The sequence below is a fragment of the Onychomys torridus genome, chromosome 5, assembly GCF_903995425.1.
Source record: "Onychomys torridus chromosome 5, mOncTor1.1, whole genome shotgun sequence".
Lineage (NCBI taxonomy): Eukaryota > Metazoa > Chordata > Mammalia > Rodentia > Cricetidae > Onychomys > Onychomys torridus.
In genome coordinates, this window is record NC_050447.1 from 92,080,929 (window position 1) to 92,107,807 (window position 26,879).

The following is a 26,879-nucleotide window of genomic DNA, read 5'->3' on the forward strand; positions in this document are numbered from 1 at the left end:
TGAAGGCGAGAATGTCCGATGTGGAGAACTTACTTCCTGCCTTCAGAAGGGAGAAGCATCCCTTCCTGCTGTCGCTGTCGCCCTCAAAATTCCTCTTGAGGATCTAAGGCAGCGACTTCTCAACTTGCGGGTCCCGACCCCCCCCCCCCCCACACACACACATAGGCTCGTATATCAGCTCTTTCCGTTATCGTAACAGCAAGGGAAATTATGGTTATGAAGTATCAATGAAGTAACTTGATGCTTGGGGAGTCATTACAACATGAGGAACATAACAACTGTATTAAAGCTTTGGTCGCCTTAGGAAGGTTGAGAACCATGCTCTAGAGCCTGGAGCGATGGCTCAGCGGTTAAGATTACCGCTTTTCCAGAGAATCTAGGTTCGACTCCCACACCCCACCTTGTGGCTCACAATCACCGGTAACTCCGGTTCCAGACCTGACGCCCTCTTCTAGCCTCTGCAGGCGTACATAGATACGTACGGGCAAAACAGTCACACACATAAAATGTTTTCAAGGTTTTCGATGGATAGCATCAAAGCCTACTACCTCGGATCGGGGTTCTCTGGCTGTCAAGTCCTAAGATCCCTTAGATCGGGGCTCTCTAAAGTAGGTTCTCAGATCAGGGTTCTCCTAAGAGGAGCTCCTTCAGGTCCGAGCTCTCCTCTTCAGCAGGGCTCCCCCAGTGGGGAGAACCCTCCGGAGGGATTACCTCAGTCTGGGGATCCCTCTGATGGCAGGAAATCCCTCAGGCAGGGCTTCCTCGGATCCAGTCTCTCCCGCGGGGTTCCCTCCAGCTGGGGCTGGTGTCTGGGATCTGGCCAAGTGCCCTTTCAAGGCCAAAAAAAAAAAAAAACAAACTCCACCCGGCGTTCACCTGGGACCTCCACAGCAACTAGCCACACGTGAGGGAGGCGCTTCCGGCAGACGTTGACGCCAACGGCTCGGGGCGGGGAGGGGCGTCACGCAGACATCGCTAGCGGAGCGCCGAGTGCGCCCTGGCCGCGGCGTCGCGCGTCCGCAAGCCTAGCCCGGCGTGCCCGCTCCGTCAGGCGGTCATGGGGCGGCCACCAAGAACCGCGGGCGCGGTAGGACGTAGGGCGCGGGGACCCGGCTAGCCGGCCGCGGTACGAAGTCTTCCGGCGGGCAACCGATACGGAAGCGGCCGGTGCCGGGCGGCGGCGGGGCAGCGGGAGCCGCCTGGGATGTTCAGTGAGTGCGGGCGGGGCGCGGGGAAAGGAGGGGGAGGGGGGAGGGGACGCGGGGGGGGGGCTTCGGGCGGGCGGCCCCGCGCCTCCCGCGCGCGGGGGCGCGGGTGCGCGTGGGCGCGGGCGCGCGGGTTACCTGCGCAGGCCCGACCTCCGCGCGCGGCCCCGAGCGACCCCGCACGTGGCGGCCCCGGCTGCACGCTCCCGGAGACCCCGCGGCCCCCGCCGGGCGCCCTCGCGCGCAGCCCGCCGCGAGCTCACGAGGGCGCTCGGCGGAAGTGGGCAGCAGACGGCAGGCTCGCAGCTGCCGCCGTGAGTCGCCGCCCCGCGGACCTCGCAGGCGCTGTGGCTCCGGCGTCGAGAGGTGAGTCCCAGTCCTCTGCTCGGACCCCGGACTCGCAGGTGGATGGCTTCAGGGGGTTCCCGGGAGTCGGGATCGGGGGTCCCGAGACCCGTTCCAAGCCTGGCGGGCCCTACTGGAAAGTGAAGTAGGGAGTCCGCCTACTCCAGGTTAAAGACTTCTTGGCTACTGAAGCTCAGAGGGGCTGAATGTCACGGATGAAGTTGGTGACCGCGGAGACTAGGATTGCAACCGTGTAGCTCGTTAGCTGCCTCCGTTTCTCCTCCTGTAAAATGGGGTGGTGGTTGAAGACTAGACTCAAATGGTAGTGGCGGCGCACTCTGTAGGCTGAGGCAGAAAGATTGCTGCAAGTTTTTGGCCAGTCTGGTGTACTAAGGGAGTTCTGGGCCAGACCGAGCTACGGAGTGAGACTTGAACTAAATATATATTCGCACACATGTGAACCTTGTTTTATGGATTATAAAGCGAATATTAAACCAGAAAAACCGAAGTCAGCTCGTACCTTCAGTATTTTTGCCATCAATAACAAATTAGGTTCCTGTGTTTTGGGACAGTCCTTTCCAACTACGAGATTTGAGTGTACGGAGAAGTGAAGGCCTCTCCTGACTGCTCAGTAACTGATTGTTTTCGTTATTTGTGCACTCTGTAAGAATCTGCGAAAGACATTTTTCTGAGTTGTAGCTTCATCTTGTCTGATACCGGCACTGGTCATTCACAGGACTTGAAGTCACGTTTCCAGCCTTCCACATAGCCATCAGCCTCTGAGTGCTTAACTTCAGGCGCTTATTCTCAGAGCAAGCGCCTTTGAGTGTTTGCCCTTCTACTCTCCCTAGGCATCCAGTGTGGGGTCAGTGGATTGTGGGGTGCTTGCTGTAAAGAGTGCAGGTTCAGACACTGCATCCAGATGACTGAGTTCTCATCCAGGAGCTACATGACTTTGTGCAAGATGTCTGACTACTCTGGGCCTCAGTTCTTCCAACTGAAAAATACTACCTGCCTGCCTAATAGAGTTGTGAGCGTAAAAGCAGATAGTATGTGGGAAGTAGTTATGACATTGTCTAGCAGCCAGGTGGTGGTACGCCTTTAAGCCCAGCACTTGGGAGGCACAGGCAGAGCGAGATCCAGGACAGCCAAGGCTGTTACACAGAGAAACCCAACGCTAGGTATCAATGATGGTAGCGGGGAACCTCAGTAATAGGACTTACACTATGATGGCGCCCCAGGCTCAGCAGGTGGAAAGGCAAGGATGAGGAAGCCATGGCAGGAACAGATAGCCAGACCGAACATCAAGATTGTTCAAGCCAGGGTGAGCGTTTGTGAGGGTGCCTCCAGCCATTAGAGAGGGATTGGCCAAAGCCTTCATACAAGACGAAAATGCCTGTGGAGCCCCAGTAAAGTGAGAACTGAAAGTCGGTTCAAGTGTGTAAACAGAGGCAGCTCAGAGCAACCTCAAAATGACACAGTTGGGTTTTATTTTTTTTATCCTTCACACCAGTGACAACAGTAAGTTTTTTGTTTGCTTGTTTTTGTTTTTTTTTGTTTGTTTGTTTTTTCCAAGACAGGGTTTCTCTGTGTAGCTTTGGAGCCTGTCCTGGAACTCACTGTGTAACCCAGGTTGGCCTTGAACTCACAGAGATCCGCCTGCCTCTGCCTCTGCCTCCCGAGGGCCCAGCAGCAGTAGGTTTTAAATGAGTGTATCACATTGACTTTTTGGGAAGAATGCCTACAGTAGAGTGGTGTTAGGTTGAAGTAGAGAAGGCCATCCCTACTTCTGTATCTAGCTTAGTACAGATAGACTTTTTAATCTAAATTTCAAAGCCTAGAGGACACTCAGACAAGGCAAGAAGAAACTATAGGTTATTCTGGACAGTGTTCTTTCCTAAAAGCCATATTTTAGTGAACGCCATGTACCAGGGCAGAAGGCTGGTTTCTCTGAGAAGTCTCCCTGTGATTAGAGGGTGTCATTCCATGTTATGGTCTCTGCACCAGGCACATTTGGTTGTTTCTCCAACACCAAGATGATTTTAGGAGGGCATACCAGGCTGAAGCAAGCCCAGAGGTGCTGGTTTAGGACTTTCATTCAGTCTCATCAAATCAGTTAATAAAAGAACGACAACACAAAAAATATTGACCGATGATTGCTGGGGCCATGTCTGAGAGCACAGGTACAGATCACACGTAATGCACAGAAAATCATCGGGAGATAGTGATTCATTCTTGTGATCCAAGTATAATAGAGGCAGTGGCAGGAGGTTAGAAAGTTCAGGATCAGGCTGGCTGTGTACAGAGTTTAGGCCATCGTGGGCTACATAGCAAGGATTCGGACTCAAGAAAAAAAATATTGTAGCTGATGAATGAAAAAATGCTTATTGGCCGGCTGTGGTGGCACACACCTTTAATCCCAGTACTCGGGAAGCGGACAGGCAGATCTCTGAGTTCGAGGCCAGCCTGGTCTACAGATCAAGTTCCAGGACAGTCAAGGCTTCCCAGAGAAACCCTATCTTGAAAAAAACATGATAGCTTGGAAAGAAGCTGGATGGATTTGAAAATTCAAGAAGTGCTGTAAGGACCCAGGATAGCTTGATGGTAGAATGCTTGCCTAGTATATGGGAAGCCTTATGTTTAATAATCTCTATTGCTTCCCCTCCACTACTCCCTCCCCAAAGAAAAATTTATAAGGTTGTCTGTGGTGACTTGGTAGATAAGGAAAGTCAATTACATGTCTTACTTATTTTGGCTTTTTTTGAGTCAGGGTCTTACTGTATCTTTGGCTGGCCTGGAACTCACTTGCAACAGTGTTCCCATCTGTGCCTCCTCAGCGCTTCAAGATGTCCAGCTTGAAAATAAAATTTGATAATCCATAGTGGTTTTGTTGATCATAGATACTGTTGTTTTAAGATGTGTATAAATAGTTGGAGCAAAATTGTACCACAATTTGATATATGTATTGGCATGCCCTTTTATGTATGTCAATGAAGTTTTATATATGTGGTGGTTTGAATGAGGATGGCCCCGTAGACTCATGAGTTTTGTGTATTTGTTATTGTTGTTGAGACAGGGTCTCTCTACATAGTCTTGGCTGTCCTGGAACTCTCTATGTAGATAGACCAGGTTGGCCTGCCTCCTGAGTGCTGGGACTAAAAGTGTGCATCACCACAAGCCAGATTAACCATATCCAGCATGGTTTATGTATGTGAATGATTGGTCCCTGGGTGTAATTGTTTGGGGAAGGACTAGGAGGTGTGGCTTTTTGAAGGAGGTGTGTCACTGAGGGTAGGTCTTGAGGTTTCAAAAGCCCATGCCAGACCCAGTCTCTCTGCCTCCACCTTGGGGGTACGGTGCAAGCTCTCAGCTACTGCTCCAGTGCCGTCCTTGCTCTTCTGTCTGCTGCTCCTCAGCATCGAGCCACAGACTCATCCTCTGAAACAGTAAGCAAGCCCCCAATAAATGCTGGCCTTGGTCACGATTTCTCTTCACAGCAGTAGAAAAGTCACCACAATAATATAGGTCTTTTTTTTCCCATGCTAGAAAAACAGTATTAAAGTGGAAATAAAATACATGTGGCTTTCTTGGATCCTAGAAATCACAAAAGGTCATAAGCCTAAAATAAGTCCAAGCAGAAACTAGACAGCACCACTCTAACTTTTTTTAAGTCATAATATAGCTCATGTTACCTGTCCTTTCAGAAGCCAGTAAGCAGGATAGGAATTGAATCTTAATGTAGCCTTATTTAGTGTGTTAACAATCTGAGAAGACAAAGATTCATATTCTGAGGTTTCATAGTCTGTCTTAAATCTCATCTCCAACCAGCAGATTAAGAAGAGTGTGTTGGGGACACAAAGCATCAGTCACTCCAGAGCTCAGTCTTGACCCTTTGGTCAGCCACGTTTCTAAGACTTAATGATGCCTGTGTTTCTCTTACTGTCCCTTCCCTCTTCTCTTATTATGGGTGTTACTTCTTGATATGTGGAGTCAAGTTAATTTCTGCTAATGTCAACTTTGTACTCCAGGAAGCATCTGAGCTGGGAGGGGTTAACTCAGAACAAACTAAGCATTAATAACATTGTACACTGATTCCTTTTTACAATATGAAGTATATGTGTCTTTATAATGCAGAATATGGAAATACTCCTATCTGTTTCTTCTGCCCTTCATTGCTTTTTTTTTTTTCCCTTTCTGTATGAGACATGGTCTTTAGCCCTGACTGTTCTAGAACTTGCTATGTAGATCAGGCTGTGCATAGATCCACCTGCCTCTGCCTCCTGAATGCTGGAATTAAAGGGCATCATCACCAGCTATTTCGCGCATCACTTTTTTTTTTCTCCCCCATTGTAAAAAAATGGTCTCACTCTACCCTTGGCTGGCCTATGTCTGTATCCCACACTGGCCTCAGTGCAGTTTGCCTTAGCTTCCCTAGGACTGGAATTACAGGCATGCACCATCACACCTAGTGACACCCCCCCCTTTTTCATGTCAGTTTAAAAGTTAAGGAAAACCCTCCCACTGAGCATAGTGGTGGTATTGTGTTCCCCAAAATATTGTGCACCCTAATAAACTTATCTGGGGTCAGAGACAGAGCAGCCACACTATTAAACATAGAGGATAGGCAGTGGTAGCACACGCCTTTAATCCTAGCATTCCAGAGGCAGATATCCATCTGTTCAAGGATACAGATCTATTCAGGGATACAGCCAAGCTTGGTGAATCACACCTTTAATCCCAGGGAGTGATGGTAGAAAGCAGAAAGGTATATAAGGTGTGAGGGCCAGAAACTAGAAGCATTTGGCTGGTTAAGCTTTCAGGCTTTTGAGCAGCAGTTCAGCTGAGACCCATTGGGATGAGGACTCAAAGGCTTCCAGCCTGAAGAAACATAATTGATCAGCTGAGGAACTGGCGAGGTCAGGGAGCTATGGCTTGTTCTGCTTCTCTGATCTTCCAGCTTTCACCCCAATACCTGGCTCAGGTTTGATCTTATTAATAAGACCACCTAAGATTCCTGCTACAGTCTTTGGTTGGTTAGTTGGTGGGGTTTTGGGGTTTTTGTTTGTTTGTTTTGTTTTTCAAGACAGGGTTTCTCTGTAGCTTTGGAGCCTTTCCTGGAACTCGCTCTGTAGCCCAGGCTGGCCTTGAATTTATAGAGATCCACCTGCCTCTGCTGGGATTAAAGGCGTGAGCCACCACCGCCCGGCTCTTGGTGGCACACATCTTTAATTCCACCACCCAGAGGTAGATCTTTTTGAGTTCAAGGGCTACATGGTCTACAAAGCAAGTGCTAGACCAGCTAGGACTATGGTGTGAGACCCTGTCTCAAAAGAAAAAGAAAAAAAACACTGTCCAAGGTAGACTCCCATCTGGGGAATAGTAGTGGTAAGCATGGACAGCCCGCATTGGAACAAGAGAACTCAGGGGTAGGTGGATATTGAGATAGTCCCATTGAAAAGTGCTTTGTGCTGTCAGCAGAAAGAAAGAATGATTCTATTTAGAAAGAATTCATTTAAAATAGGAATTAGAGATATTTCTTTTTTTTTTTTTTTTTTGTTTTTTCGAGACAGGGTTTCTCTGTGCAGCTTTGCTCCTTTCCTGGATCTTGATCTGTAGACCAGGCTGGCCTTGAACTCACAGAGATCCACCTCCCGCTGCCTCCTGAGTGCTGGGATTAAAGGCATGCGCCACCAACGCCCGGCTACGAATTAGAGATTTCTTAAAGGGGCCACGGTATCTTAAGAGTGTAACTAGGTTTCTTGCTTTAATGATGGCTAATAATTAGCACCATTAAGTTGCCTAGGAGGAAGCTGAGGTAGGAGGATTGCTCCAGTTTTGAGACATGCCATGGTTATAGGGTATCTCAAAAGGTGAGTTAGCAATATCTAGCCCAGTCATGGGACCATAAAGGAGAAGGGAAACATAATTTGCATTAATAAGAGGTGAGGAGTCACAATCTTTCTCTGCAGCTCAGTGAGGCTGGGCAGGGTCAGTGAGCTGGGAAAGGAGACCGATGTAGAATCTCTAGGTTAGTATGTTATAAACAAAGCTAGTTGACCAGAGAAGACATTGAAATCTTGAAGATGGTGATGGAGAAATCAGCTTTTTTTTTTTCTTTTGAGATTTTATGTGTATGAGGTCTGCATACCACATGCATGCAGTGCCCTTAAAAGCCAGAAAAGGGTGGCAGAGCCCCCAGAGACTAGAATTACAGACAGTTGTGAACTGACTTGTGGGTTCTAGGAATTGAACCTTGTTCATCTAGAAGAGTACCTCTGAGCCATCTCTCCAGCCCAAAAAAATAGTTACTGATGTTGTCTGTTGGGTGTTGTGTTTCCTAAGTATGAATTTATGTAGATAACACCACCAAAACTCCAGGTCCTTCCATTTCATCCTGAGCCCTGGCTATAGCCTCATTTACAAGATCTTTTATTTCTTAGGGACACCTTGGGAGAAAGCACAACTACTGTAGAAGTGTATTGCAATGTCTGAGCAAAGAATCACTTTGAAAGGCGGTCATACTTGGAGGTAGAGATAGGATCAGGAGTTCAAGATTCTACTCAGGGCTACATAGAGTGAGTTTGGAGTCAGCCTGGGATATATGAAACATAGTCTCAAGGAAAGAGTCTAAGGTTTTTAAATTGTATGAGACCTGGCTGAGACTACATAGTGTGCCTCAATTATTTTTCAACTTTGACTTTTTTTTTTTCCACAAAGCTAATTGAATATACTCTCAGGGCGTTGCATATACACTTAGATGACCTCTAGATAGAGCTCTTGCTCCATGTGATGGCACATACCTGTTATTCCAGTACTTGAGAGATAGGCCAGGAGAGGCTGAGTTCAAGGTCATCTTCAGAGAATATAGAGTCAACTTGGTCTGCATGAGACCCTAACAAAAAACAAAACCAAACAAAACAAAAGGGGGGACTAAATTAGATTGTGTTCCTTAACAAGTACTTTATATGACATCTCAAACAAAAAGTGTAAACTTCCAGGCTTTTTAAAGCATAAAATCACAATTAGAGAAAAATACTTTTTTTAATAGGTTCACAGTTAGAAAAAAATACTCAGCTCTCCATACCCCCAAAACTGGCTGGCCATGGTCAGCAACTTTTATGGAACTAATTCAAGGACTGTGTAGAAGTTAGCTTCCTTGGACTTACTTTAAACTTATTCTACTTGAAGCTTCCATTTTAAAGGAATGGATTATGTCTATATAGTAGTATGTTGGCATCTCACAGAGCTGAGTAGTTACTACTTATCTTGTCTTAGTCGGCATCTCACAGAGCTGAGTAGTTACTACTTGTCTTGTCTTAGTAGATTCAGTATGTTCTCTACCCACTATATTTGACCTTAAGTGGGTAAGGCTGAGATGCAGTGTATAATGATGGACCAGGTTTACCAGGCCTTGCTCCAACATTCTCATTTTAGGGAAGTGCAGTTTGTCCTTCCTGACGATTACTTGGAGTGATCATGTAAGATTTTGCATTGCAACTTTGCTGAGTGTTAGTGAACAGAAGCAACCATTAAGATAAAGGAAGATTTAGCTCAGTGGTAGAGCGCTTGTCTAGCAAGCGCAAGGCCCTGGGTTCGATCCTCTGCTCCAAAAAAAAAAAAAAAAGATGCAGGAAGAGAAGGGTATTTGGCATCAGGTTTGTGTGAATAGAAAATTGAGAAGTCTTGAAATTTTAACTAAGGATTGTATAATTATATAAACAAGCCCTTTTTATTTTATTAGTGTTTTATTATGATCTATGGAAAACTGAGCAGGTATCTCAAAATTGCAGTGTAAGTCTTATATCTGGGTCTTAAGAGACTTGGTTCTATTTTAAGGAACCCTTCCACCCACCCCCGCCATGTCCATTTATGGATATTTTACCATGGAAATCCAATTGCTCTGAGACATTATTTCATTATTTTGCTTGAAATATGTGCATCAGAATAGAACTGGCGGGGTTGGGGATTTAGCTCAGTGGTAGAGCGCTTGCCTAGCAAGTACAAGACCCTGCGTTCGGTCCTCAGCTCCGACAAAAAAAAAAAAAAAAAAAAAATTAGAATAGAACCAGCTAAGCTGGTTGGATCATGATTGTGTTATTAGTGTTCCATGTAGGCTATAAACACAGTTCCTGCTGAATTCTTACCTTGAGTTCTTTGGCCCAGAAGCTGACTTACCTCCTGTGATCCTCCTACCTTCACCCCCTCATGTGCTAGGATTACAAATTCAGGGCGCCACCCTTGACATTGGTTTTCTTCACAGCTTTAGCATCTCTTCTCATCTGTGGACACATATGTATTGTCCTGTATCAGGAACACTCATCTCTTGGTCTGTTCTCCAGTCACTTGTCTTGTGTCTCACAGGCAGTACTTTTTTCCCTGTCAGAAGGGCTTGATTGGAGCGAGGTGTTGGTGGTACTCGCCTTTAATCCCAGCACTCAGGAGACAGGGGCAGGTGGCTCTCTGAGTTCAAGGCCAGCCTGGTTTAGAGAGTGAGTTCCAGGACAGCCAGGGCTCACAGAGAAACCCTGTCTTGGGGGCAATTAAAAAAAAATAGAATTGATGGGAATACTTGTGAATTCACATGGGTACATGTCCATAGTCCCATGTCACTGAAAGCTCACAGTGGGAAAATCTGAAAAGGTCTTCATTTTTAAAGTGTAGAATTGGACTAGTTTAGTAGGGTTTGAAACTAGGCACTCTGGAAAACAGCAGCAGCAGGTATATATAATACAATGTAGGCAAGGCTGGGTATCCTGACTGTTCTGATTGAGCCACACTTGGAAAGGATCATAGAGTCACAGCTGCTGTATGTGTTTTGATTTCCCCCCTTCCAAACCAGAATTTCCGGGGCTGAGGTTACTTATATTTACACATACACACACTGCCAGGATTTTTGTAGAGCTAGATGAGCCATAGAGAGTCACTGATACAGTCAGAATGAATGATGATATTGAATAGTGGCCACAGAGAAACGATTTTGGCCTCATTAATGGACGGGAAAAGTGTCTCTCAAAGTATCAGAGCCCTTGTGCTAGCAATAAAAAAAAAAAAAAAAAAAAGAAGCTTACCTTTAATCCCAGTACTCGGGAGGCAGAGGCAGGCAGATCTCTGTGAGTTCGAGGCCAGCCTGGTCTACAGAGCAAGTTCCAGGACAGGCTCCAAAGGTACACAGAAAAATCCTGTCTTGAAAAACAAAATAAAAAAATGAAAAGCTTAATTAAAATAGCTCATCAATACACTGAAAGAATAATAAACCATCATGAAAAGGAATGTCAGTATTGGGAATTTATTCCTGCTTTGTTACATGACCAGATTTCAGCCTTGTCTTTATAGCTATCACCCCTCCTTTCTGGCAAATGTCTTGGGTTCTTTGTAGTAATCCAGGAATGAAATTCATGGACAGCATAACTCTGTCTCATAGTTTATAGGGTCAGTAACATTTTGTCTGTGACATACATAGACTTTTGTCTCTGTGACTCCAGCCTAATGTGTTCTTGCTATGTGACTTTCAAGAAATTGGAGGGTTGGTCTTCAGAGTATCTCACAAGTCAGTTTAGAAGGAAAAAGACATTCACAAATACTCTGGAAGCAGTGTCTTAGCCAAATAACCGGGGAAAATGTACTTGGCTGTTCATGCATAATACACTTAAAGGAATTGCAGATGGATAACAGTTAGAGATAAAGTCTTGAAAAGCATTTAAGGAAAAAGATAACAGCTGGAGAGATGGCTCCACAGTTAAGAGAACTGGATGCTCTTCCAGAGGACTGGGTTTGATTCCCAGCACCCATGAGGTAGCTCACAGCCATCTGTACTCTAGGGCATCCAGTGTTCTTTTCTGGTCCCTATGGGTACCTGACATAAAAGTGGTGTGTAGATAATACATTCAGGCAGCACACTCATACATATTTTTAATTAATTAAAAAAAATTAAAGCGTTTCTTAAAAGATTTTTTTTTTTCAAGACAGAATTTCTCTGTGTAGCCCAGGCTGGCCTGGAACTCCCTCTGAAGACCAGGCTGGCCTGGAACTCAGAGAGCCTCCAGCCTCTGCTTCCCAAGTGCTAGGATTAAGGTGCCACTATGCCCAGTAGGGTGCCACCTCTTTTTGACTGTTAAGAAATATGGGCTGAGTATGGTGGCACAAACCTTTAATCCCAGCACTTGGGAGGCAGAGGAAGGTGGATCTCTGAGTTTAAGGCCAGGCTGGACTACAGATCAAGTTATAGGCCAGCCATCACTACACGGTGAGACCCTTGAGAGAGGGGGGGGTGCGTGGGAGGGAGAAAGAAAAATCAAATCAACTATAGGTTCGGGGAGATACAGCTCAATGGTAGAGTGCTTATACCTAACTTGTGCAAGGCTCTGGGTTTCATCCCCAGAGACACACAAAATACCTCCTGTTACCAGGGTCTTACCTTGTCAGCATCTGCTTACCCAGTGTCTGGGTTTCTCAGGCCTTTGATCTTACACTAAGGAATAGCTCTCTGACAGAGCAGTAGAATAGCCTGAAATTCAGCTAGGCCTGCCTGCTTGACGCGAGGAGCACTAATGAAAAGGTTGGTGGGGCTGGCTGAATGAATGACAGTGTTTTGGGGAGTAATCTGTGGGATGTGTTACCCATGCTGTTTCTGTTTTCCATCAAAGGAGCTGGCGATGTGCCCTTTGGAAAAATAGCTAAAATGGAAGAGAATAGCAGGCTCAGAATTAGGGAACCCAGACTTGTGTCTTCTTGGGTCACTTCAGTATCCATCTTTCCAGCTGTGTGATACCTCTGCCATCCCTTACAGTCTGCTTCCTGTGTCTCTTCTCCACAGGTCATGAAACGAGTGCGCACGGAGCAGGTTCAGGTGGCAGTGGCCTGCTACCTCAGACGTCGGCAGTACGTGGACTCAGAAGGCCCCTTGAAGCAAGGCCTGAGACTATCACAGACCCCTGAGGAGATGGCAGCCAACCTCACAGGTACCAGGATCCTGTGACTAGCCTAGAACAGGATCTGTCAGTATCTAAATAGGTTCTCAGCAAAGGGTAGGCTACCCCGCCTCAGTGAGCAACTCTTTGGGTCTCTGGCCTCTAGGCCTTTCCTGTCCGTCAGAGCTGGACTTCTGAGCCTTTTGGACCCCTGGCTAGAGCCATATTTCCTTCCTCAGCATCCAGATTGTTTTATATGTACCTGATGGTATGTGTAACTTTTTTTACCTTACAAGACTCTTAAGTAATAGATTCTCTCTTCTAGCATAGAACTTTGCTCATAGAAGTCAGGTAGGTCTATAAGGTGGTTGCATACTGTAGGATTAATGGTCAGAAATACTGGTATCATAAGTACTTCTAAAATTTTTAAGATTTGTTTTGAAATCAATATTTCAAAACTGGACATAATGGCTCAGCTCAGACCTTTAATCCCAGCACTTGGGAGGCCAAAATAGGAGGGTTGCCATAAATTTAGGACCAGTTTGGGCTATAGAGTGAGGTCCAGGCTAGACTAGGCTACAGAGTAAGACCATCTTAAACAGCCATAGGGGGATTTTAAAAAGGAAGGAAGGAAGGGTGACTCCATCAGGAATATCAAATCATTGTTACCATATGCAGAGGTTATCACCTAGCTGTTTTTTGAGTTCAGGGTTTATGTAATACACTTTTTCTGTCCTTTCATCTCCCTCTGGTATTTATGAAATGCGTTCTCACAAGGCCTGATCTGGCCTTAACTCTCAGCAAGCCTCAGGTATATTCCACCATGCCTAGCTGATTTTCTAATGCTGGTGATTTGATATATTTCACTAAATTGGATGATTGTGAAAGGACACGCTAATGGCTGTGTGGTGTGGAGTTCTCGTTGTTGGCATGACCCAGCTCTGGCCCTCCTTCACATACCCAAAGTGGCTTCTTCTCCCCTCTTTGTCCCTGGACTTCTGCTTTCCTTGAACATACTGCCACTGCTCCATCCTAGCAGCAGCAGATTCCTTGGTTCCTTTCCACAGCACTGTCAGTCAGTGGCCTGTTTTGCTTTAGGGTAGACTGCCTTTGCTATGGAGAAAGTGATGGAATGTTTGAAACCTGAGGACGTCCTTGAAATGAGAGTCTTGGCTTCATGGAGGGATAACAGAAGCTGTCAGAAGTCTACCTCCATGTTCCTTTAAGGGATAGCTGGCTGTTGTCTGTTTCAGCTCCTCAGAGATAGCCGGGTGAGCAGTTATCTCCCCGTCTCTAGTGTAGGGCTCATAGCTCCTATTGCTGTGCATCCATGGGACCCTGGGCAATAACTCTGTTTGTGGGAAAACAAGGGAGTACTACTGATGGATCTCCAGACATCACTCTGCAGTTTAGATGCAGTGGCTTTTCCAGAGGCCAGCAGGAACAGAGAGAAGTTGAAGTGGGCTGATCGTGCTATTGAATCCTGGATTTTCTGATTCATGAAAGATCTGAATCATTGGTCTTTGCTCTGCAGGTTTTCATTGCACATCTGCTTTAGGCAGATGGTTACAACCCTAGAACTTGCTAAGATTCCAGATGCTGGGAATACATACTATAATACAGCTGTAGAGAACCATGGTGTGCTGAGCTTTGACGGATACCTTAGGGTCAGGGAGTAGAATGGCCTGGTACTCCCTTGTTGTTAGGAGTTTTTGGTCTTTTTGGAGGGGGCCTGCCACCCAACTCCCAAATATGGGGCTTATTCTTAATTGTGAATGCCTGTCCTTAGCTTGGCTTAGTTCCTAGCCAGCTTTCCTTATCTTAAAGTATCCCCTCCACCTTTTGCCTCTGTACTTTTCCTGTTCTCTTACTTCCATAAATCTCACTCTTACTCCGTGGCTTGCTGGTTTTGTAGTGGGGTGGCTGGCCCCAATGTCTTCCCCTTCTCTCACTCCTAGATCTCTGCTCTCTCCTCCCAGTTTTCTCCTTCTATACATTCTCTCTGCCTGCCAGTCCCCCTATCCTTTCTCCTGCCTTGCTATTGGCCAGCTCTTTATTAGCCCAACAGGTGTTTTAGACAGGCAAAGTAACACAGCATCATAGAGTTAAACAAACGCAGCATAAACAAAAGTAACATACCTTAAAGTAATATTCTGCTGCACTCCCTAGCTTATGGTCAGGTTGGCCAGTAGCAGAAGGAATGAGCTGTTTACTGTCAGGTTAAAGGAGGACCTGAGACATCTGGAGATAGAGTTCAGAACAGTGATTGGGCGCTAAGTCTAGTTAAAGGGTCCAGTTTAGATTAGATACACCAGTCAAGAACCAGCATAGTCAGAGGATAGCAGGAATCTGAAGGGATTTGACAGATGAAGGGGAGGGAGAACACCTGCTGCTTTCGCCATCTGAATTCTGCTAGAGGGCAGGAACTCTTCTTCACACCCCCTTTTCTGTCACCATGTTTGATTCCTTCAGTTCTACTGTGTTCGTTACCATTCTCCATCCACATTCTCATGGCTAGATGCAGCATTTTCTTCAGGTCACTGTGGAAATGACACCTTAGCCCTTGGCCCCTGGCTTCCATGTGGAAGTCACGTTGGTGCCACCCAAATGAGTACCTGCTGCAAGGAATTTGAGGACAACCTTCTCCATTTGCAGAGCACCAAGGGTTCTGGACACTGAAAGTCTGCCTTTAAGTTAAATAGGAATCAAAACAATATGGTGCAGACTCTTCAATGGGTAGTGCAGAAAGCTTGAGTTTCTTTTTTAGGAAGCATAACCTCAGGCCAAGTGTGATGGCATGCTACGATAATTCTAGCACAAGGAGCAGAAAGATTGAGATTCCCAGGTCAGCTGGGACTACATAATGACCTGTGTTGTGAATGCTAGTTGGTCTTAATAATAAAAACCTGCTTAATAATAAAAACCCAGAGCCAGCTATCAGGGTAAATGCTGAAAGATCAAAGAAGCAGAGCATCCAGCCACTAGAAAGACTTTTTTTTTTTTTTCCCCAGAATAGAAAGACTTCTTACCTCTAGGAATCCTCAGACTTGAAAGGGCTGAGCTCCTGTCTCCACCCTACCTTATCACTTCCTCTCTCCACCCAGCCATATCACTTTCTGCTTCCTCTTCTCAAGTGTTGGGATTAAAGGTGTGTGCCACCACTGCCTGGCCCCTAGTGGCTAGCTCTGTACTCAGATCTCCAAGCAAGATTTATTTGTTAGAGCACAAACAAAATATCACATTTCCCCTTTTTTGTCTAAAATTTTAAAAAAGGCTATAACTAAGAGAAATTATATATAATATATACAGGCAATAAATACATCAATAATGTCTAGTCCATTAACATTTGACAAATTCATAGAAAATACTCCATTATTTATCCTATCTTGGTGAGTCCAAAAGGTTGTATCTAATCCACTTTGTATTCTAACTTGCATTACTAAAACTATCTTTTAATGTCTCTCAACCTTATATACTTTATACCTCTTTAGTAAATTTCTTTTCTGAATCTGGTAACAAGGAAAACTATAACTGTAAAGTCTTCAACTCCATCAAAGACCCAAGAAGGAAACAGTATTACCTGAGTAAGCAGGAAGTGCAAGCAAGCGACTTCCAAAAAAAAATGTGAGAAATGACAAACAGCTGGCTGCCTGGGTAGTCACCCAAGGTTCCTCTGTAATGTTGGGGCTTCCCTCTGACAGACTTTTCTGTGAAGCAGGATATTCTAAAGGGCTGTCCTACCTTGTCTTGGCAAAGTTCTGCTGTCCTTTCTTCTGTGTGGTGTTACAAAGGAATGTGTGCCAAAATAACTCTTTCCTCCTTTGGAAAAAAATAAGGAAAAAATAAAAAAAGGAAAAAAATCAACAAAGGGTTAAAAGTTAGACCAGGCGTGGTGGCACACGGCTTTAATCCCAGCACTTAGGAGGCAGAGGCATGGGGATCTCTGAGTTTGAGGCCAACCTGATCTATAGAGCAAGTACCAGGACAGCTAGAGCTGCTACACAGAGAACCTGTCTTAAAAGTGTGTGGGGGGGGGGGGGGGCTGGGGGGGATTGAAAGTTAAAGAAACCTTCCTATTAGTAAAGCAGAAAGATGAAGAGTAGAGAAAAGATAATGATTTTCAGATGATCCAACTTTGAAATTGGGAATTAGAAAATTAGAAGGCATGATCAGAAACAAGTGGAGACTGTTTCTCTGAACTGGAAGGCATGACCTCTCAGATTGACCAACCCAAGCCATAGCACATTGTAACATGTCAACATAGGTTAGACATTTCCAGATAAATCTCAGGAATAGTATGTGCCTATCCTCTCTTCACTTAATTTATCCTGTGCTTTCTAGTTTTTCATTCTTCTGTCTTAGTTTTGTGGAGTCTCAGGAGAGAAGGAAGACAGACAAGTGTTACCAGTCTGCCCTCTGTCCATCCTGCCGCATGGTAGATAGTAACTGCCTTCCTGCCTCTGTCTTGTGTGTCTTCCTCTTTAGTCCAATCAGAATCTGGTTGTGCCAATGCGGTGTCTGCAGCTCCTTGCCAGGCAGAACCCCAGCAATATGAAGTACAGTTTGGACGACTGAGAAGCTTTCTTACTGGTAAGTTCTTTTTAAGAAACCAAATAATGTAGACGTCCCTCAGAACCTCTTGTATTACAAGCATAGTGTTAGGTTCTAGAGAGTCAGGTACTTGTTTGTTTGTTGGTTGTTTCTTATTTCAAGACAAGTGTTTCTGTATAATCCTGGCTGTCCTGAAACTTGCTTTGTAGACTAAGCTAGCTTCAAACTCGGAGATCCACCTTCCTCTGCCTCCTAAGTCCTGTGATTAAAGGTGTGCGCCACCACACTTTTAACTAGTTCTTGTATACAGAGTCTCTATGAGAGTTAGATCTTGAGGTTGAAGTTTAAGGATAGAGAGAACTCTGTGTGTCCTATTCACTGTTTGTGGCTTTTGGCTTATGACTTCTGAATAAATGAAAGCCAAGTCAGCCATGGAGAAAAGCATCCTTTAAATGAAATGAGTTTGAAGTGTACATTGTCTTTCAGAGTAGTGCTCATGAGTTGAGTGAAGAATTTAGCTGTTGTCAATTTAGGCATACCATAGATACAATGACCACAGAGACACAAAATCAATGACTATATGTTCCATTTGCTTCTTCTTAATATATTAATGTGAGTTTTTAAAAAACAGTCGCTTAAGAAGAGCCTTTTAGCCGGACAGTGGTGGCGCTTGCCTTTAATCCCAGCACTCAGGAGGCAGAGGCAGGTGAATCTCTGAATTCACGGCCAGCTTGGTCTACAGAGTAAGTTTCAGGACAGGGCTCTAAAGCTACACAGAGAAACCCTGTCTTGAAAAACCAAAAAAATTAATTAAGGGCCATTTAGCACGCTGATGGTGGCGCAAGCCTCTATCCCAGCACTTGAGAGGCAGACACAGGCAGATCTCTTGTGGGTTCAAGACCAGCCTGGTCTACAAAATGAGTTCTAGGACAGCCAGAGCTGTTAAGCAGAGAAACCCTGTCTCAGAGAAAAAAAAAAAAAAAAAAAGAGCCATTTACCCCATTTAGGAACCTCATTATCCTTGAATATGAGGTGAAGAGGTTTGGACAGCTAAATCAAATCATGTTTTCTGGTCCTGAGATGGCCAGTATTAATTTAAAATTGAGGAGCTGCAGTAAGAACCATGTTGATTGTGAATACTAATCAGTCTTATTGAATCACTTCTGTAAACACCTTATAAGAAATAAAACAAACTCTCTACCCTGGAAGGATGGAGACTAATTAGTAGATAATGGTTTAGTGGCACACACTTCTAATCTCAGCATTCAGGAAGCAGAGACAGATGGATTTCTGTGAGTTTGGGGCCAGCCTGGATTACATGATGAGTTCCAAGCCAGCCAGGGTTACATAGTGAAACCCTGTCTCAAAAAATATATAAATAGCCAGGTGGTGGTGGCACACACCTTTAACTCCAGCACTAGGGAGGCAGAGACAGGCAGATCTCTTTGAGTTCAAGGCCAGCTTGGTCTACAAAACAAGTTCCAGGACAGGCTTCAAAGCTACAGAGAAACTCTGTCTCAAAAAAACAAAAAATATATATAATTTGAACTTATCCAAGAATGGTGGCACCTTAGTACTTGGAAAGCGGGAACATCAAGGACAGTTTGAGGACATCCTCATAGCAAATTTGAGGTGAGCCAATGCTACATGAGACCCTATGTTAGAACAAACCAATAAAAGGCTAGAGAGATGGTTTATTAGAAACCTGACAACCTGAGCTCAATCCCTGAGACCCACATTGGTATCAGGAGAAAACCAACTGCCTGTTGTCTTCTGGCCTCTGTACATGTACCCTGCCTGATACATGCATACAAAACAAATATTATTTTCAAAAACTGTATTAGGGGCTGGAGAGATGGCTCAGGGGTTAAGAGCACTGGCTGCTCTACCAGAGGACCCAGGTTCAGATCCTAGCACCCACAAACTAGCCAGCAACCATATGTAACTCCGGTTCCAGGGGGTACCCTCTTCTGGCCTCTGAAGGCACCAGGCACTCTCATGGTACCCAGACATACATGCAGGCAAAACACCCATACACGTAAAATTTTAAAAATCATTTAAAAAATATTTAAAAGCTGTGTTTAAAAAAATAAAAACCCAGTGATTAACAAAAATAAATAAATAAATAAATAAATACTTTGGGTGCTGGAGAGATGGCTTGCTCAGCAAGCAGTTAAAAGCCTTTACTATTCTCCATAGGAACCAAGTTTGATTCCCAGTACCCACTTTGGGCAGCTCATAGCTGCCTATAACCCAGCCCCAAGGAATTCAAGACCTGTCTCTGGCCTCCATGGACACCCACACAGATTTAGCTTGCATGCATGCACATACTTGCACACACAAATATAGATAAAAACTTTATAAATTTTAAAATAATTTTCTTCTCAAGTGAATAGTCCTTGTGTTAATCTAATGACAAAGATGCATATGAGGAGACAGATGAAAATAAAGTAAGTCTCCATCCATTCTGTGTGTAGAGCCACCCTGTTGTTTGACTCCCATAATAAACCTATGTTTGCATGGTCTAGTGTTTTAGGGGGAGGGTCACACTATTACAGAAAGTAAAGATTTAGTAAAAAGCATCCATTATGTTTAAACTGAAAGAATAGACTCCATTATATCTCAGAATAGAGCTGGGTGGGTGGTCCAATGCTAGAATCCTAACACTTGGGAGGTAGAGCCAGGAACATCAGGAATTCAGAGCCTTTATGATAAGGTATTGTAGTAAGCAAGTATGTGGAAATACTGAAGGTTATTCTTAACTAGCTTTGGTTTATTAAGTTTTTAAATGGTTATATCTATTGCTCTGCGATGGAGTTTTCTTGCCTTTATAGTAGGGAACTTCTTCCAGCCTGCCTTGCATTTATTCAGCATATACTTAGGTTAAGCACTGGCTCGGTGGTGATGTGATTTCTGACACAACTGTTGCCTTTGTGGAAGATCCTGTCCAGTGAGGAAGCCGGGCACAATTCAGCCACACACATATAATTGTGTCATGGAAGGGAATTCTGTGTGCTCTTGTTCTGAATGTGGTCTGCTCCATGATAAATGATCTTGGGATGACCCAGTAACAATATGTAGTTTTTAGTCACAAAGTTATAGAATAATTTCTTAATAATTTTATCACAGACCAGGCTACTTTATCAGTGAAGCCTTCTCACATTGAGTTGGGACTGTTGGAGTTTATGCGGTGCACATTTTCATGATTGCATCTTAGTATCTACCTAGGTTCTGCTATGGAATAGCTCATTTTCATTAAAAAAAATAGGCTAGCAGAACAAAAGTACTGGGCTTGCTTTGCACTAAGCAAACGTTACACTAAATATAAAACCTTTCAGTTTCTGTATAAAATTCAAACTCTATTACAATAAAGGACAAGCAAAACCCAAAAAAAGCAGTAAAGTTCAAGTTCATGGTGGCTGTTAACAGGTGGATTTTGCTAAGACTAATCTCTGCTGCCCTCAAGTATTTAAACATTACTGTGGCTCTGAGCGAGTGGGCCTGGCTCTGTAGTGTGGTACTTGTGCCATGAGGTGGCTGCCCTTTTCCACTCACACTGTTCTGCAGAGCCCTACTCCTAGACACTCTGTACTCACTTGCACACATACCTAGATGTTGTATGCACCTCTGCTCATCCACTGGCGACAGTTAAAGCCTGACTTAGCATTCTTTATCAAAGTTTCATGACATTAAAGTGGTCTCAGCAACAAATTATAAATCTTATTTGTAATTTATCACCATGAAAGGGAAGTTTCATATTTTTCACCAAAAAAGTCAAAGCTTTAAATGCATATTGTCATCATGACATAGGACACATCAGCCTGGATAGCCAATGAGCTTTGATTTACTCTTGGCTACAGTGCTCACAGAACCAAGGCTAAGTGCCATTCAGAAGATTTTTTTTGAGACAGGCTTTTACAGTGTATCCCTGACGAATCTGGAGCTATATAGATCAAGTTGGCCTCAAACACAGAGATCCACCTGCCTTCCAAGTGTTGGAATTCAAGGCATGAGCCACCACCCCTGGCTTGCCACCCGGAAGATTTTAAACATACTTGTGTTCCTAGCTTGAAGCTTATCAAGATGAAAGCTTTTGTGAAAAATGCAGTCTGCCTAGAACCCGTCTAAGGATCCTCAGAGGCAGGGGTTTCTGACTTGAGAAATCATGGGGAAGATGCTGGACTATAGGCATAACTGCAGCTGCACGAGGCATGGCCAAATCCCCCCAACCGTTACTGAACCTCAGAGTCTGCTGTTTCTTGTTTGATTGGGGAGACTAGAACTCTAGATTCTGTGGACAGGAAGTATTGGGCAGCTGGCTCTAGGGGGACCCTCTTGTTTCTCGGGTCACTGAGTGAGTTTTTGCTGTTTCTCATAGCAGATTCTGACTCCCAGCACAGCCATGAAGTTATGCCTCTCCTCTACCCCCTCTTTGTCTACCTCCACCTCAACCTGGTCCAGAGTGGCCCCAAGAGCACAGTGGAAAGCTTCTATAGCCGCTTCCATGGAATGTTCCTACAGAATGCAAGTCAGAAGGACATCATTGAGCAGCTGCAAACCACACAGACCATCCAGGACATTCTGTCAAACTTCCAGCTTCGTGCATTCCTGGACAACAAGTACGTGGTCCGTCTCCAGGAAGACAGCTACAACTACCTTATCCGCTACCTCCAAAGCGATAACAACACTGCCCTGTGCAAGGTGCTTGCCGTGCACATTCACCTGGATGTTCAGCCTGCCAAGAGGACAGACTATCAGCTGTATGCCAGTGGTGGCTCCTCCCGAAGTGAGAGCAGCGGCTTGGAGCCACCAGATGTGCCCAATCCAATTCTGCAAAATGAGGCTGCCCTGGAAGTCTTGCAGGAGAGTATCAAGAGGGTCAAGGATGGACCTCCCTCCCTCACCACCATCTGCTTCTATGCCTTCTATAACACAGAGCAGCTGCTGAATACTGCAGAGATCTCCTCTGATAGCAAACTTCTGGCTGCTGGGTTTGACAACTCCTGCATAAAGCTCTGGAGCTTGCGGTCCAAAAAGCTGAAATCAGAGCCCCACCAAGTGGACACATCTCGTATCCGTCTAGCTTGTGACACTCTGGAAGAGGAGGTAGGGATGCCACTTACTCTTTCTTGTATCTCCTTGCTATTAGAGTGCTCTTGACCTGTCCACCAAACAGTACTCTGTAGTCCCTTGCTAAGCAGCCAAAGCTGGACTTGTGCCAAATGATAGAGCCATTGAGTCTGGCTCATGCCTGATAAAAACACATTAAAGCCCTTCTCCCAACTCTCAGCATTATTTATGAGTAGACAGTGTTTACCGCTGTCTGAAAAGCAGGTGGCACATTGAGCCTAACAGATCTTCAGCTGATAATGACTTAGGGATTATATTACATGTCTGTTGTTGTGTGCACTCAAATGTGCACTGTGCAGGTTCACATAGTGAGAAACAGGATTGCTAGTTAGGAGTCTACATTTAAACAGTAGTGACTGTTGTCTTCCCCTGCAGAAATCTGGGCTATTTCACGGCCTTGTCCAACATAAAGTACACTAGTGAGGCTAGCACCTGTCCTAGCTCTGTGTGCCAAGAGTGGTCTCCGCCCCACTTTGAAAAGGGACATGGGTTGTAGAACTGGTGTCTCCTCAATCAATGCAGCAACCTGTTGTCAGGTGGAGTGGCTGTTATTCTGGGATGGCCATGAAAGGTGCAAGCACAGTGGCCTGAGTTCCGGTCACCAGTCACTACTGTATAAAAACTTGGGCTGGGAGAGACAGTCTTCGTGATCAGCTTCTCTTGAGCCCCGAAATGCTTTTGCATTTCTAATTTGAAGTGTCTGCAGTAGCCTTTTTGAGTAATTTCAGACAGACACCAGTGCTTAACTCACTCAAGTTTCATACACATTGGAAGCAATTATTTTGCTTTGACTTAGTAGTTTTCTAGAAGAAGAAACAACGCCTACTAAAAAGGTGTTTTTCCTATGCAGAAACCAGCAAAGCTGAGTGTCAAAAAATCTCGATTGTCTTCTAGTGTTAACCCATTGTAGTGAAGAATCACAGCTATAGTGGTCAGGAGCTCCCCTGTGAGGGAGTGGAGGAGAAATGGATTTATACATAGCTGCAGCCTTTTGGGAAAGGGCTATGGGAGCACACTTTCTCTCCAAGTACTGCTGTGGACTTGTCTTTATTTCCATGTAAGAAAAAAAATTTTCCAAAAGTGACATGAATCACTTGGCTCCCCCTCCTCACTCTCTCACTCTGTGTAGCCCAGGCTGTCCTCAAACCCAGAAATCTACCTGCCCCTGCCTCCTGAGTGCTAGATTCAAAGGTGTGCACCACCACGCCTTGCTGTCGTTCTCAGTCAGAAGACATGTTGGAGACTCTCCATCTTCCTATCCTTTTCCTTTGTTTTGTCCCACCCCCACCCAAGTCTCTGTAATATCAAAATCTTTTTTGGGGGGGAGGGGGTTTGAGACAGGGTTTCTCTGTAGCTTTGGAGCCTGTCCTGGAACTCACTCTGTAGACCAGGCTGGCCTCGAACTCACAGAGATCCACCTACCTCTGCCTCCCAAGTGCTGGGATTACAGGCGTGCACCACCACCACCTGGCTTTGTAATATCAAAATCTTGATGGTGGTACTAAGTACTGGCATTGCAGACATAAGTCACTATATCCACCTATCTGTGTTCTTGATCACTTGGTAGCTATATACTCTGGTTTAAAGTTCCTGTGCAATTAGGTTTTATTTTGGCTCAAGTCCTTCAGATTCCTCTAAAGCAGGCTCTCATTTGGTCTCAGCTGGTCTTTGAACTCAGGATCGGTACTGTGATGACAGATGTATACTACCAGACTTATCTCTAGGTTTCATTAAATGGAATAGAAATGATCAGAATTAGTAGTGGATGTCCTATAGGCTTGCCTTTCAGTCAGATCCTCATTCAAAAAGTATTTATCTTAATTCAATGTGGCCTATGGTTGGGCATTGTAAGCGGCCATGAAGGGCATGCCCTCTGACAGGTACTGCTTCCAGACAGGCCCCATTCTCTCCTTTTCCTCTCTTGGGCTTCCATTCTTTGTGAGACCACTGAATATTTTCTTGTGTGTTTTACCACCCCACCAACCATGTTCCAGGAGAATGAGGAAGATAATACAGGCACAGAGATGAAGATCCTTCGGGGACACTGTGGCCCAGTATACAGCACTCGGTTCCTCGCAGACAGCTCGGGGCTACTCTCTTGTTCTGAAGATATGTCCATCAGGTACTGGGACCTGGGGAGCTTCACCAACACTGTTCTGTATCAGGGACATGCCTACCCTGTGTGGGACGTGGACATCAGCCCCTATAGCCTGTATTTTGCCAGTGGGTCCCATGACCGTACCGCAAGGCTGTGGTCTTTTGATCGGACGTACCCACTGAGGATATATGCAGGACACCTGGCTGACGTGGACTGTGTCAAATTCCACCCCAACTCAAACTACTTGGCTACAGGTTCCACTGACAAAACTGTCCGGCTCTGGAGTGCCCAGCAGGGGAACTCAGTGCGGCTTTTCACAGGTCACCGAGGTCCCGTGCTTTCCCTTGCCTTTTCTCCCAACGGTAAGTACTTGGCATCTGCTGGTGAGGACCAGCGGTTAAAGCTGTGGGACTTGGCCTCTGGGACGCTTTTTAAAGAACTGAGAGGCCACACAGACAGTATCACCAGTCTGGCCTTTAGCCCAGACAGCGGTCTGGTTGCCTCTGCCTCCATGGACAACTCTGTGCGTGTCTGGGACATCAGAAGCACGTGCTGTAACACACCTGCTGATGGCTCTTCGGGTGAGCTCGTGGGCGTGTACACCGGACAGATGAGCAACGTCCTGAGTGTACAGTTCATGGCCTGCAACCTCCTCCTGGTGACTGGAATCACACAAGAAAATCAAGAACATTAAGTTTTTATTCAGGTGGCAGACTGGGTGGGGCTGGAAGACTGGTCGCAGTCCAGGACTTGCTAAAACTGAATCAGTGATTGCAAAAGAGCCCTCCCCTTCCCCACACTCACCCAACACAGCCCTGGTGCACTAGACTCCAGTTGTGAACCGGATGCTCAGACTTGAGGCCTCCTGGCTCTGTGCAGGCACCTTGCTTTTGCAGCTGTCTCTCCCCAGTAGGGTTACTGGACAGTTGCAGAACTTCCCTGCAGCAACTGCAGACAGTGTCTCCTGTGGTTACCCCTCGAGGGAAGTGGGGACAGGAACTAGGAAAAGAAGGGATGGTCTAGCAGTCTTTCTTTTCCATAATGATAGAACCAGGATTTTATTATTATTATAATTAATAATTATTATTGAGAAGAGGAAACCTAGCACTGGCAGAGATGTCTCTGCTTTTATCTGCAGGTTTGACTCCTGGCACTGGCTATGATACTTGGAATTTTGAGGTTCAGGGAATTCAGACTTTGGTAGCCTGGTGTATCAGGAGGAAGGGGCACCATATAATGTGCTTCTGCAAGCAGGCAGGTAGCTTAACTGAACATTGGGCTCTTGGAGTGATGGTGGGGGAGAAAGATTGTTTTGTTGGCTGCACTGTCGGGACTTCTCCACCCTGGAAGGAAAGACTGTGGTGGGCAGAGGGTGGGCCTCAGCACCTGAGCCAGTTGGCCACGCTTCCATCCTAGCGCCATCAACAAAATTATGATCAAGACTAATTTTGAATAAGTCACAAGATAGACGTAAGAAAGCTGGATTTCCAGATGACTGTTTATTCTGAGAGGTGGCTTTTTTGGTGTCTTTTTCTCCCTCAATGATCTGCTTCCACCCCTCACTGCAGTACCAGTATAGTGAACACAGGAATGAATCATGAGTGCACACTCACGAGTATCAAACCATGCTCTAAGGACAAAGGAAGTTCTGATGTGTGGAAAAGGATTTAATATTTCTGTTTTCTGGAAAGAGTTATTTTGTATTTTGTTTTCTATTAAAATGTATTTAGTTTCCAAAAAAAAAAGTGTGGCATCTCATTTATACACTGGTCCTGGAAGGGTATGTCTTACCTTTTTTCAGAGTAGTGGCCAGAGCATAGACCAGATCAGCCACAAAGCTGGCGTGGTGGTATATTCTTCTATTCTTGTATTCTGTTCAATTTACTTTTCATCATGTTCTTCGTGGCATCCAGTTGGATTATCTACAGCAGTAACACATCCAATGTTGCTGGCTGCTGACGAGAGATGAATATCTATTTAGGAGGGTCCAACTTTAACTTCCTTTAAAAAAAAAAAATCCCATTGTAGCTGAACATGTTGTTGCACGCCTTTAATCCCAACACTTGAGAGGCGGATTAAAGTGGATCTCTTATGAAATTGAGGCTAGCCTGGTTTATATAGTGAGTTCCAGGCTAACCAAGGGTATACATGGTATGTGACACTGTTTCAAAAGAAAAAAGAGAGAGAGAAGAAATAAAAAATAAAAAAAAAGAAGTCCCATTGTAAACTATAAGAGGTCTAAAAGCTATATTAATAATAAGTTGTTGGACCAGGCAGTGGTAGCACACGCCTTTAATCCCAGCATTCGGGAGGCAGTTGTAGGAGGATCTCTGAGTTTCAGGCCAACCTGGTCTATAGAGCAGATTCCAGGACAGCCAGGGCAGTTGCACAGAGAAACCTGTCTCAAACCAAAAATAAGTTGACAGACAATTCCAAGATGATGGGTATGGTGGCCTATAGTCCCAGCACTTGGGAAGATCAGGAATTTGAGACTAACCTGGACTACGTAAGATCCTGTCTTCAAACAAACAACAACAAACCAAAACAAAAAAAAAAACCAGTAAGTAATCCTAAAGGTAAAATAGATTGACTTTAATTCTTTATAGGTAAAGTATTAAAGGTTCAGAATTTAAAGAGGGTTGG

The 26,879-nt window shown here is 45.0% G+C and overlaps 2 protein-coding genes across 9 annotated transcripts in view; one reads left to right on the forward strand and one right to left on the reverse strand.

Annotated features, from left to right (window-relative positions):
• Urb2 (URB2 ribosome biogenesis homolog) overlaps nucleotides 1-1,196 on the reverse strand; it is a 31,578-nt gene extending 30,382 nt beyond the window's left edge. For 4 of the 5 annotated variants that reach the window (XM_036187842.1, XM_036187846.1, XM_036187847.1 and 1 more), the window contains exon 1: nucleotides 712-1,196. The gene's annotated coding sequence lies outside the window, so the exon portion shown is untranslated. Of the gene's footprint in view, nucleotides 1-548; nucleotides 686-711 lie in introns of those variants that run through there. The other variant, XM_036187844.1, reaches the window with a different exon arrangement.
• On the forward strand, nucleotides 954-25,970 carry Taf5l (TATA-box binding protein associated factor 5 like). Of its 4 annotated transcripts, none has more exons than XM_036187850.1 (5): nucleotides 954-1,211; nucleotides 12,364-12,508; nucleotides 16,943-17,047; nucleotides 21,390-22,114; nucleotides 24,133-25,970. In XM_036187850.1, the coding sequence occupies exons 2-5, from the start codon at nucleotides 12,367-12,369 to the stop codon at nucleotides 24,928-24,930; spliced, it is 1,770 nt and encodes a 589-aa protein (XP_036043743.1). In that variant the 5' UTR covers nucleotides 954-1,211; nucleotides 12,364-12,366; the 3' UTR covers nucleotides 24,931-25,970. The 4 variants fall into 4 exon arrangements, with proteins under 4 accessions (XP_036043743.1, XP_036043741.1, XP_036043744.1 ...); XM_036187848.1 differs by having other exon boundaries at nucleotides 21,387-22,114; nucleotides 24,133-25,939; XM_036187851.1 differs by lacking the exon at nucleotides 954-1,211 and adding an exon at nucleotides 1,293-1,571.
• The last annotated feature ends 909 nt before the right edge of the window (nucleotides 25,971-26,879 follow it).

Bases quoted from the DNA above. Each gene is read 5' to 3' on its own strand.
- Taf5l (XM_036187848.1), top strand. From the start codon at position 12,367: ATGAAACGAGTGCGCACGGAGCAGGTTCAGGTGGCAGTGGCCTGCTAC. The intron at 12,509-16,942 runs GTACCAGGATCC...CTTCCTCTTTAG, and splicing joins GATGGCAGCCAACCTCACAG to TCCAATCAGAATCTGGTTGT. The intron at 17,048-21,386 runs GTAAGTTCTTTT...TGTTTCTCATAG, and splicing joins ACTGAGAAGCTTTCTTACTG to CAGATTCTGACTCCCAGCAC.